This window comes from Meleagris gallopavo, chromosome Z, assembly GCF_000146605.3.
Source record: "Meleagris gallopavo isolate NT-WF06-2002-E0010 breed Aviagen turkey brand Nicholas breeding stock chromosome Z, Turkey_5.1, whole genome shotgun sequence".
Taxonomy (NCBI): domain Eukaryota; kingdom Metazoa; phylum Chordata; class Aves; order Galliformes; family Phasianidae; genus Meleagris; species Meleagris gallopavo.
Genome location: NC_015041.2, coordinates 23,563,870 through 23,577,236, shown reverse-complemented (window position 1 = coordinate 23,577,236; position 13,367 = coordinate 23,563,870). Strand labels below are relative to the sequence as shown.

Here is a 13,367-nt window from a genome sequence, read left to right as displayed (position 1 = left end):
TCCCCAAACAATTAGAGTGTGGTTGATACCAGATAATGTTTCAAAAAAAGTTTCTCCTAGGAACCTGCAAATGTGACTATCACATTGTTTCTGTCACATCATTATTCAAATTTACTCTTGTAGTTTCAATAACATGATAAGGATTGCTTTCATTTATTTTTTGTTTGGTAGAGGATAGTTTTATTATGGTTAGCAGTACATGAAAGATGTTTTTATCAAAATAGTCACTTTATCACAAAGCAGGGAATCTGTGCCAGCATGCCAAGAGCTTATCATAAAGCTTAACGTTTAGACAGATACTTTACTGAAGAATCTAAGGAAGTATGAAAGCTTGCAATTTTGCTGCAACTGGTAGTGGTAGCTTGTGTAATAACTTCCTGTTGTTCTCTGGCATGTTAACTTCTCTGTTTATAGTGACTTGACAAAAAATTATTGACTGATCCTTATTCTTTCAGATAGAATTCTAGCAATTAGTGTACCTGAGAATTGACACATCCTGTTTTCAGAAAAGATTAGTAGCTAATCATGAAATGTTCGTGTGTTTCATCATTTTGTCTGCCTTGCTGAATGATTGTTTTCTGTAGGTGCTCTTAAGCACACAACACACATGATTCTGTTCGTAGACAGACAGTATCACCAGAGGCAGAGAATATTTTGCTTGTCTCAAGATCCCAGAGTTCAATTACATAGTACTTTATAGAAGAAACTTTAAACTTTCCCCAGGTGAACAAATGCTAATGCTATACTTACGATTTTCAGTTATTTTTCATTGGAAGTTGCAGATGTTGCTATTAATTCGTTGGGAAATTATAGCTAGTGCTCAGCTCTGCAACTCACTGCAAGTGAGTGGTAGTTGCTTTTTTTACTCTGAAAGCAATAATATTCATTTGAAAGAAGATTTCAGAACTAGAATAGTAAACATGCAGTCTTTACTGGTGTCATTAACTGAAAGTGATTTGTGAATTGTTAAAATTAGGGAGAAATTTCAGTGCAAAAAAGGCATACTGAAAGAAGCCAGCAAATAGGTGATGAGAATAATATTTGGCTTCTAACTTGGAAACTGCAATTTCAAAGGCTCAGAAAAACTTAATTCCATATTGTACTATGAACTTTGAAAGTAACTTCTTTTACCAGAAAGAATCATTTTGTTGTTTTCTGTCTATGTAATATTGGGATTCTCCTATATTTTCTTTTGTCTTTTAAGACAATAACGTACACAGACAAGATTTGGTTAATTACCAGCAAATGATGGCAAAAAAATCAGTACCTTATAAATTCAGAAAGTACTACTTTAAACAAGTCTGAGCTGCATAAATCTGTCCCATCAGTATATTCTACATAAATTTCATGTTGAAATATCTACTCTTAATCTATTTTCATTATTTTTCCACATTCCTTATTTTCCTTCTTTCACTTCTAACAGAGAACTATACCTTTTAAATAAACAAAACCAAAAGCATTTGATACTTTCAGAGCTGCACTAGTAACTGTTTACTCTGAATTTTATCTTGGCTTTCTTCCTGTTTTTCTGTATATTTGACATATCAGGTAAATAGTTAATTTCAGTAATACATGCTCTGAAATACTGATTTAAAAGTAAGTATATTATAAGTTAGTCTTTGATGATAGGGAGAAAGGATTTAAGTTAGGTAGTTGTTCTGTTGCCTTTCTACATGGCTTATGAGAAGTTTTAAACCAGAGATCTGTAACAGCTTGAATCTACGTTATTTTGTGGTAAAAATTTGTTACGATACTTTAGTGTTTTAATACATCTCAGTGTTTTCTTAGATCATCTTAGGCTTTCACTTAATAGTGACATTATAAACCTTGGATTAAATTGTGTGTGTGACATTTGACATTTTTTTGTACTAATCTATAGGCAACAGTTAAATCGAAGAAAGCTACAGATACGTATAAACTGTATGTGGAGAAATATGCTGCAGTTAAATCTGATTTTGAACAAAAAATGACAGAAACTGCACAAGTAAGTGTTGTATTAAATGAGGTGCTTTTGAAATAGATTTGTATGTTCTCTTTTATCTCTCTGAAGATGTCTGAAATGAAAGCTTTTGAAGAATTGTTTCAAAATAAAATGATCTCCTCTGGAAATTGGTGTAAGCTGTACTGTCAAAAGTAATAGGTTTGAAAGACAAACAGTGACAATGTGCATTTTGATGGAAGTGTTCCTGAATGACGCACTGGAATACTAGCACTCCAGAGAGAATTTCTGAACAAATTTTTAGAGAGAAAAGAAAATTAGCTTCTGAAACTATTGTAAATGCATTGTGATCACACAGAAAATCCTTTGAATTACTGGTGAGCTGGAATTCATTCATAGGAGTTATAGTATTGGGACCCATCATGATATTCTCATTATCATTCTGACAAAACATTTCAGTAACTGCTTGATAAAGTGTTTTCCCTTAGGGGCTTAGCTGAGGTGGTCAAAAATCCTTACATCATTCCAACATCAAAGAAATATGTAGAATTTTAAGGAGTTTCACTATATTACAGAGGATGTTGAGTTCTCTGTATGTTTGCTCTTCCTGCTGCTTGTTAAAATTTCTTTTCCAAATCGTCACAGATTTCAGAAAACATAACTTACTGTTTCTGCTCTTAGTTATATTTATTTGACATATTTACTTATTTCTTTGTTCTTCTCCTTAGTTTCAAAGTTTAATTTTTAGGCTGGATGAAAGTATGAGGGAAGTTAAGTCATACTTGCATTACAAATATAGAAGTAGAGGAGCGTTAGTATTTTCCTTAACTTCTTAGAAATTAAGATTTTACAGTAAGAAGATAAGCGTATCCTGACATATCAAAAAATTCTATTCTTCTAAATTACAAACCACTTTGCTGCTTTGAAAACTTTGTTAGAACTTGGTCTTACTGGTATCTGAATACTTATTCAACACAAATGTTAAAGAAAGGATACCAAATATATCAGAATTGTTCACTACAACCCCCATCTAGAAAAAAGTAAATGAGAAATAACTCAAAATGAGAAATAACTCATTCTCTGCTGTTCCAGTGCAAAATCAGTTAACTTAAATTGTCCTAGGCAGTTCAAATAAAATTATTCTGAAAGCGTCAGCATCTTGAATTGCTGTAGCTTTGTCTAGGTAATCAGGTAGTAATGTCCTCACTTAGATGTCCTGTTCTCTTAGTCAGTCTCCACTAAATTTCTTGCGTAAATTTTATGTATTTTTCCCTCGTGTCATTTATTATCTTTTCTGTTAAAAGCGTAAAAGTCAAATGATGTGTACTGCATGATTTTGAGAAGTTGAATTATAAGTTGTATTTTTTGCTGGAATAAACATGGAAGGTTGTATTGCAATTACAGGGGGATAAGAATACAGTTTGGTTTGTCTAGAAATTGGATTTTGCAGGTATTCTTCATGTTGAAAGATCTTTTTTCTGAGTAAAACTAGTTGTACTAAACAATTGCTCTGCAATTGCAGAGAAAAAATGACCTTGTTAGAAGCTTTTTTTTAAACATTGTATTTTTAAACATTTAAACACATTGCATAGTCTATTGGAAACAATCAAAATAGCTGGAATTGCTAAATCATTTTTCTTTGACAGCCTTCTGTGTTAACTAGAATTGAATACAGTTGATTGTTTAAACAATTTCAGTGTAGACGAGTCTGTATGTAAATAAAGTTCAAGAATAAATATTAATTCTTCATATTGTAAAACTTAAAGAAAAATAATGTTTACAACTTAGGAAAACTTAGGTGTGTGCTGAATTGGACAATTACAGATACTGTCAAAGATTTTTTCGTTTTTCTTGTAGCGTAAGTGACTTTCACTTGAGTCTTAGCATTACAGATATGTTTCACTATATCCTTTCAAAATAGACTGTTCTTTCAAATAAACAATTTGGTTAATGACTGTTAATGATTCTACCTGTGATATGAATTATATAGTCATATTAGAGTGTTCGGATAGTCCTTGATCAGAACATTTGTTAAGTAATAACCAGGCTAAGATGCCTTCTCCTTCCAAGGCTTTAATTATTGAACATCAAGTAGTAAATAAGAAAGAAGGGAACTGTGTGAGGTGTGGGGAGCAGGAAGGAGATAGTGCTGCCTGCTGACATAATAGGCAAAGATCTCTGAATGGACAGCTTTGTTGCCCTTCTCTGATCTCAATCCAGGTTCTCAATGTCTTCTTGCAGTGAGGGGCTCAAAACTGAGCGCAGTACTTGAGGTGCAGCTTCACCCGAGCTGAGTGCAGAGGGACAATTACTTCCCTGCTCCTGCTGGCAGCACTATTTGTGATACCAGCCGGGATGCCGTTGGCCTTCTTGGCCACCTGTGTGTGCTGCTGGCTCACGTTCAGCCAAGTGTTGACCAGGCTTCCAACCACTCTGCCTCAAGCCTGTTGCATTGCCTGGGGTTGTTGTTCCCAAAGTGCAGGACCCAGCACTTGGTCTAGCTGAGCTTCATTCCGTTAGCCTCTGCCCAGATCCCTTTGATGTACCTTCCTGTCCTCAGGCAGATGGACACTTCTTCCCAGCTTGGTCACCTGCAAACTTACTGAGGGTGCGTTCAGTGCCCTCATTCATCAGTAAAGATACTGAACAGGACAGCCGCATTACCAACCCCTGGGGAAAGCTACTCATGACTGGTCACTAGCTACTTTAACTCCATTCACCACCACTCTCTGGGCCTGGCTCATCAGCCAGTTCTTTACCCAGCAAACAGTGTACCTGTGCAAGCCCTGGGTTGCTGGCTTTTCCAGGAGAATACTGTGGGTGACAGTGTCAAATGTTTTATTGAAGTCTAGGTAGATTACAGCAGCAGCCTTTTCCTCATCCCCCAGATGGGTCACTCAATCTTAGAAGGAGATCAGATTGGTCCAGCAGGACCTGGCTTTCATGATCCCAGGTGGCTAGGCGTGATCCTCTGTGATCTCCCTCAAGATGATCTGTTCCATAATCTTCCCTGGCACTGAGGTCAGGCTAATGGGCCTGCAGTTCCTCAGATCCTCCTTACAATTCTTCTTGTAGATGAAAGTCACACTGACAAATCTCCAGTCCTCTGGGACCTCTCTAGTTGACCAGAATGCTGATAGAAGGTGGAAAGCAGCTTGGTGTAGATGCACTTCAGCTGAGCCCCTTATCTCACCTCTAATCCCGTCATCATTCCCCTAGGCTTATCTCTATCAGGCCTGGTTTAATCCCCTTCACCTTCATACCTAGTTTAAAGCCTTGTCAGCAAGTACTACCATCTCCTGTATGAAGATCCATTTCCCCCTCTGAGACAGGTAAGACCCATCAGCAGACATCAGGCCAGGTGTTGAATAAACTGCCCCATGGTAAAACAAAACAAAACAAGATTCTTGTGATTGCACTAGCTTCTCAGCCACGTATTTATGAGAAGGGTTTTCCTGCTCCTCGTGGTATTGCTCCCTGCTACTGGAGGGGAAGTATGACCTATACACCCACTCTTTCCACTAACAGCCCCAGTTCCCTGAAGTCCTTTTTGATAGTCCTCAGAAAAGAAAATGTTTGAAGTGCTTTTAAAATGGGTATCGGATAGAAATCTGAATATGGTGGAACAGTGGAAAAAATCGCAAACAAACTGCAAAGGTTACATGTAGTCAATTTAAAGATTAAATGAATGAGGCAAAGTTGAAGCAAAGGAGTTAGATTTCGCTGAAGGAAAAAATAAGAAACCCATATCTGTTGTGACCAGGAAGAGAATGAGGGTGCTGAGGAGGTGCAAAACAATCTGGAAATAGAATCTCTGGAATCAAATGAAAAAGCAGATGAAACTTTTCAGTAATGCAAGTAACAGAGAAAATACATTTTTTTAAAGCAACCTTCAATCCTATTTCTTTTTAGTAAAAATAGTTCAGATTTTTTGAAAGACCAAAATAGTTGAAAGTTTAAAAAGACAGTGGAAAAGCTTGGTAGTGGTTCCAAAAGGGTATATTAAGAAACACTTTATTTTACTATTGTTTGGATTTTGCACCTTCTTTTGTTAAACATCATAATAATTCTGGTAATGATCTGAAAAAATAGTTGATTTTTTTTTTTCCTGTTTAGAATATTTAATTATTGTAGTTTAAGGCTTAACATTTCAAGAAATACTTTATTATCAATAATGACTTGTATTGGTTTACAGAAGTTTCAAGATATTGAAGAAACACATCTACTTCATATGAAAGAGATTATAGAATCATTGTCAAATACCATAAAGGATATTCATTTACAAATCGGAGAGGTAATTTTTATGTTATCATTTGTTTATTTGGCTTAAGCTATGTATTTTTTCTTAACTACTGAGCAGAACTTTCCTTACTGCGTTGTGGATCACATCTTTAAAACAGCAGTAACCTTTTAAACCATACGAAGATAAATAATAACAAAGCAGAGGATTTACAATACTTTCAAGCAGTTTTGGTTCTTTTTATATATAATATAATTTAATATATATATATATAATATATATATAATATGATTTAATATGTAAAACGCTGAATATGTGCTGAACTCGTTTTTCAGCTGTTTGAAGGAAATTTGAATGTCTGTCAAATAGCCATTGAGATATTTTGAGATATGTGTATTTTCTTATTCAAGCATTTCTGAAATTTCTTACTGAGTGGATCATCTCTAATTTTGTTTATTGTACTAGAAATCTATTTTGTATCCAAATTCAGCATGAACCAAAACTATTACGGCTTTCTGCTTCATGTGTAAGTTTGGGATCACAAATTTCATAGTATTCTGTAAAAACTTCCTAAGCTGAATAATCAACAATTGATTAAGTTTTATGCTAACAAAACAGTAGATTTTGATGATTTGAAGAATGTGGTGTATTTCTAAATCTTGTTCGCTAGATACTAAATCAGCAATCATTTCACATTTCCTTTACCTAGAACTTGAAATTGTATCAGTCAAGAGCTCCAAAATGTTTTATACAGCTAGGTTTTTGTGTGCAAAAGGTCTTTGGTTTTAAAAGAATCTCTTTAGTACGTTTTCTTTAGATGCAAATTTGTTTAATAATCCTTATTAAAAAATCTACATTCTTATGCATTGCAATGCAAGTTTATTTGAGTGCTCTTCATTTGAGTCACTGTTTTTTTTCAGTATTCAGATTTTCTGCTCATGAATGGTAGTCACAGGGGTCATACTATTTATTTTTAAGGCAAATACGTATTGCCTTGCTTGAAAAACTTATTAACAGCATGTGGTTGTTCCTTTGCCAGACCGAAAACATTAAAACAGTAGTGCTTTTACTGAAGCAGGTGGGACGTGTGATAATACAGCAGTAACCGTTCACACCCTTAACTGGTGCTGGCTTAAGGGACATCTTGTCTTCCTGACATTGTATGGAACATGTTGTTGACAAATTCAGAAAATGGTATGTAGACAAGTAGCTTAGGTAGAAGAGGTAGAAGTAAATCCATTATCTGCCATCTAGCTATATTCTTTCATTCCCTGTTGGTGTCTGTATTGTACACAAATTTGCAACTCCTAAAACATTAAAGGGATTTCCTTGATAAAATGCCTGTTAATTTCTGGAAGTTCTTTAGTATATTTTATAGGAAAATATTATGATATTAAAACTAGTGTTAAAACTAAACACTATTTAAAGTGAAAAATTATAGTAATTAAAATAATCTAATTAAAATTCCCATTGTGTGTGGGATTCTGTTGTTCTTGCTTTTTTTAAGGTACATGAAGAATTTATAAATAACATGACAAATACTACAGTTGAGAGTTTAATACAGAAATTTGCTGAGTCAAAAGGAACTGGCAAGGAAAGACCAGGTAAGAGAAATTTGATAGCACATTATTATGCGTTTGTAGGGCTTATGTTCAGAAAGCATGGCAATTTGTAGCTCTGAGTCTCTCAATGAAGCTTCTTTGAGGAAGCTTTTAAACCACACTGTTCCTTGATAGAAGCTGCTTTGTGCTGAATGCTTCTGCATGAATTTTATTTCTAAAATGTGATCCAAATTTATTGATAGATTCAGAGCAGATGTGTGTGAAGCTGGTTATAAAACTTTAACAGTTGATCTGGTTTCTTTGGTTAGCTTATAAAATCATGCTTTTTAATAGATTATATTTTGGTGATTTGTTTCTTTATCTAGTATCAGATTGAGTAGTACTTTCTGAAAATATTACTTGTTGGATGTGTTGTATAAGGCTTTTCTCAGCTGGCAGAAAAAGACAATCTCTCCAGACTGTGCATCTACGTTATAGGAGAAACACCGAGTTCTGTTTAGTATTCAGACATGGTCACTAGTTATGTGAGCACAGGAATTCAGTTTTGTTGTGCGGAGTCCTGTCCAGGATCTTCAGTTTTTTTCAGAGCAGGAATGTGCACAACAATGTGCATCTTGAGTGTTTTTACGAATTGTTGTACATGGTGACCAGATATAACATTGTTTCATATTCACTCTGTGATGCTGATACCCCAGTGGGCTGAGGTAAGACTGTGTGTGGAACAATACTCAAATGTTCCCCATGGGTCTTGTAACTTTTAGACAAAGAATAAGAAAGAAAAAGTACGTGCTTCAGGAGTTCATGTTTAGTTGGACTGAGGTTAAGATAAAGGTGAATGTTCACTATTGAAGCCTGTTTGATGAACTGTGGTGATGTCATGGCTAGGGATCTCTGTCTTGCATTCAGTATCATGACTCCCTGGGTTATAAAGACGTGTGCTAATGTATTCCACAGCACTGTGCATTTCAGACCATACACATTGTTAGTGTGTTTTTCTGTAGGACAACATAACGATCATAGGCAAAGTAGAACTTTATTTTTTAATTTAGTGGGAGAGAGAAGTTGCACATGCTGTGTGGCTTATTTGCTGCTTTGTAGATTTCGTCAAGTGCTGTTTGGATTCTCCTGAGTTAAATAAAAGCATTTACTGTGTCAAATTTCATTTTTTCCATTAGTATTTTAAGGAGGGAGCATATTTTTAGTGTGCAAATATTTGTATGCACCTTGAATTTTATTTATTATTATTTTTTTAACAGAGTGAAATTATTTTATTTATACCAACTTTGATGTAGGGGGAAAATATTTAAAGAATCTAAATTCACAAGAAGCTATGAGATGTTAAAGATAGGAGACTGGAAGCACAAGCCATTATTGCTCTAAATTGTAGTCATATAACTCAGAGAATGAAACAGAAACATCGAGTGGGGGAAGGAAAGCTTTTTCTCAGTTCAAAACATGCTTTTCCACAAGTTAGTGCTTTCTTGGTGGGAAGGTATTTTAACCCGTGATGCAAATGCTATAAGTCTTTCCTTGACGTGTTGCTCTGGAAAAGGAGAAGTCTTTTCAAAGTATTCACTGTATAAAAAATGATAAAGACTCAGAGTACAACACAAATGTAGAAAAAACATCTTACGTCAGTTGCTTTTATGATTCTGATCCTGAGTACTGATGAAAGGAATAATTTAATAGACTTCAGCAGTATGTAGGCATTCTCTATCCAATATTATTTTGAACCCAGTGCACTATTGAATTAGTTGGTGGAACACATTCTGAGATACTGAATATTAGAATAAATGTTATGCATAACAATATTTTAGTTTATTTCAGTATATTGTAATTATAATACCTTATGGCAGAGTTCACTTTCCTATTTCTACAGATACAAGTATGAATATGAATCTAAGAGGAAGTACTATAGGTGGCTGTTTTATTGTGTGAACTATAAACAATTTATAATCTTTTTTTCTGACAATTACTGTCTTAAATTCTCATCAGCATATATGTAATTTCTCACTGTGCAATACTGTCCCTTGTATAGGATTATATGAGCTCCCTCTGGTGGCTGATTTCTGTTATCTGAAGTCTTAATATGCAGAGACTTGAAAGAGTTTAATGCACTGGTTTTCTAATCCAAACATAATTTCTCTCAAACACTAATATTTTGTGAGGTTTTTAAACTTGTTTATGGACTTCCTTAGAAGGGCTTTTTTTTTAACTGTTACCTAAGTAGCTTGTCCAGTGAGCTTTATCACCTAATTCCTTCTTAATCTACTTCAAATTTATTTTTAAAAAAGTACAATATCTGAAGTTCTATTTATTATTTGTCTTCTACTCTTATTCAGTGTTAAAACGTTGAGTTGCACTTTTTAAAATTTAAGTTATAAGAAAAATCACTTAAATGTAAACTTCAATGAAGAGAGAGAAAAGTCAGGACCTTCAATAAACAGTCAGACTTGTGTTCAGAATTTAATACATTCTGTGAACCATGTTCTGAAATTTATTTGTTCCTATTATTAGGCCTAATAGCAGATTTGAAGTTGAACTCAGTTGGAAGATACTTTTGTCTTGCAGTGTTTTTCAAAACCGTTGCTGCCTACTTCACATGAATTTATTTTCCATTGGAGATAAACTGCTGGTTCGTGTTCTTTGGAAAATTTGCTTATGACATGTCAAAAAATGTCTGTTTCCAAGTAGATGTTAAATTGATACTGGACTCTATGTAAATTCCATATTTGTGGAATCTATTTGTCACACAAATCATATATTTATATTATGCCAGATTTGTGATATATCATTGACTTCATTTACTTAATGTTCTTACCTTCTATAAAAAAAATGTATTTTTTCCAGAAGCGGAAGCTTCTGGAAATTCTTCCAAGATTTTTTGTCTAAAATAGTTAGGATAGTACATACTGTGTGTAAGGATAAAGTCTGTATAGTTGTAGCTAGTCATGAATGTTTTTCCATTTTTATATTGCTCTTTTCTCGTTTGTACAAAACACTCTGTATATGTTTGTGCCTGTATTAGATTCTGCTCACTACATATTTTATCCAGAAACTCGCTTTGAGAGCCAGAAGAGAAGACAGCTGTACTACATTGTCCAAACAAAAGCTAAATTTAGCTTTCTTTCATTAATTTGTTCTGATCTTATTGTTAGCGGTTGTTGGTAGTTTATTGTTATTGTTCTTATTTTTGCAATTTTCTTAAAACTGAATAAAGAGAAAAACAAGAATTGTATTGTAATGCAGACAACAATGGAAAGCCAAAATCCTTGCTGGCTGCATAACCATCCAATAAAACAGTTATCCGCAGATGGCAATTACTACATTTGCTGTGCTATTACTTAGTGTGAGGGAGGTGCTGGATCATCTCTTCACTATAGTAAAGAAATATTAATTGGTCCTCTACTAGTTTGAGCCATCTTGCACAGTCAGAATTAGCTTGAACATGATTTTCTTTCCAACTCTGTGTCCTAACCCATGTGAGCAGACAGTGAAAATCTGACAAAGAGAAATCAGCCACGTTGTATTCTAACCCTTCCAGCATAAACATCTAGAATTTATTCTGTGAAAAAAGCGACGTCTATAAAAATACTTCCCATCTGTAAAAATACTTCTTTCACTTACTATTTACCCAATAAACTAGAACTGTAGGAGGAGTTAGAAATCTGCATTTGCTGAAGTATTGTAAAAATTGGCGCCTGCAATCCGTCCACTCTTTCTACAGAAGTAATTGAGAATATTCCCTGTCCACAATTGCTGTGGATCAGCCATCACTGGCTCTTGCACATTTTCCTTGTCCCACTCATCCTTTTAGATACTGGGAATAACAATATAAGTTCTCTTAATTAAATGATTATTCCATAGATAACAAGATTCAGAAAGAATCTTTGCTCCTTTTTCTTCCTTCAACAATACCAGAAACTCCAAATTGGAGCAGTAACTGAATAGTAATCCCAGTAAATTGATGTTCAGTCTGTATCTTTTTGGAACTAGTGAAACCTATTTTGCTCTATTTACCAGTGCGGAAAAAAAAGTGATCTTAAGGATCCTGGTTACTCCAATCATCAGGAAGTTTAAATAACAAATGTAGACATTAATTCAGGATATGTATATTTTTAAAAATCATTTTGAAATTTATCTCTCAGGGAATGCTTTCAAGTAGTCTAGAGTGACTTGTAACAACTATCATGGCAAAATGATCAGTACCACTAAAAGTGGAGAATATCAGAAAAATGTGTGTTTGTCAATATGCTGGTGATCCTTTCCTGAGCTGGGAGCTCTGATTCTGGAGCGTTAGCCAAGCTTGTATCTTAAAGTCTTAAAAAAAGTAATCATTTATTTAGGTGTGCTGTTCCTGCTGAAGGCTTGTGGGAATTTCAGAGATTATGAAACTGTTGACAAACCATTATGTTTACTGCTTGGATTGTAATCAAAGCAGTTTAATCTGGATTCCTTACAAGCTCATTATTGCTGCCGGCATTGCCTGTTACCAGAATTGTACAGCATCAAAGCTTCAATTTAGTAAACATTTAAAAAACAAATTTTACGTAGGCTTTAATTCAACTGATTCAGTTAACTGAACTGGGTTGTAGATCATTTGATGTTTTATGTTGCTATCTATTGGCTATGGTGGAGATTAGTGCAAAGCTCAAGTGGAGTTTATGACATGCTGCCAGGCCTTCAGCAATTGCTTATGTGGACATTTTAAACCTAGATGCCTGTGAAACACTACTTTGTTATTTTTTCCACGGTGAATGCAGAGCATTGAAGTGAGTTGCACTAGAGCTGCAAAACTAGTGCAAATTAATGAGCATAGTATAAATGCACAGTTTTGCCAACTTCATATTAACATTAAATTAGTATTTTGTGTTAAACTACGTACCGCATCTAGTGGAGAAATGAACAAGACGCGAAGAGTAGACAAAATGACATCAGTAACAATTGTATTACTTCTACAAAATTTCAGAAACGTTTCAGTTCCCAGAGATTTTGAGAAGCAAAACAAGAGCTGTGGAATGTTGAAACTTATTTTGATTAAAGCTGCGAGCTTTTTGTGTTCTTCAATAACAAACTGCTTTGAGAGAAAGACTTGAAACATTGCTGGGTGTGGCATTGGTGTTTTCCGTAGGTTTGCTTGATAACGTAATAGCTTACAAGTTTTACAAAACACTTTTCTCGGAAGTTAAACAACAACAAAGTACATGGAAATGAAACGGAACATGGCAAAACTAATTTTTGAACAGCTCTGCACGACATCTTTGAGCTTCTTTTCCACAAGAAATTACAACAAAGCCAGTATTTCTTTTATGCTCTTACCATTTATTTTCCTTACATTTTTCTGTAAATATTGTTAATATTATAATGCTGACAACAGTACTGAATAGGTGCATAAATAGCCAGAAGTGTCTTGGTTTTTCAAAGCCTGTATTCACACACAATTCTGCACAGGAGGCTAACAGAAGAATTACTTTACTTTAGTTTTCAGCAATGACAGTATCCAAGAGATTCAGGAAAATATTTTCTGTAAAGGAGGTGGTCCTTTGCTTTGTTTCAGAAGTTAATGGAAGAAGTAAAGTGTGGATATCTCTTAGGATTTCTCTAAGAAGCATGAAGTGACTGCTTT

General features: G+C 34.6%; 1 protein-coding gene across 2 annotated transcripts in view; it reads left to right on the top strand.

The window, feature by feature from the left end:
- Positions 1-13,367, top strand: part of FCHO2 (FCH and mu domain containing endocytic adaptor 2) — an 82,851-nt gene that overhangs the window by 9,282 nt on the left and 60,202 nt on the right. For both annotated transcript variants that reach the window (XM_010725584.2, XM_010725583.2), the window contains exons 5-7: positions 1,880-1,984; positions 6,135-6,233; positions 7,687-7,783. In XM_010725584.2, coding sequence (XP_010723886.1) covers positions 1,880-1,984; positions 6,135-6,233; positions 7,687-7,783 — 301 coding nt within the window. The remainder of the gene's footprint in view (positions 1-1,879; positions 1,985-6,134; positions 6,234-7,686; positions 7,784-13,367) is intronic.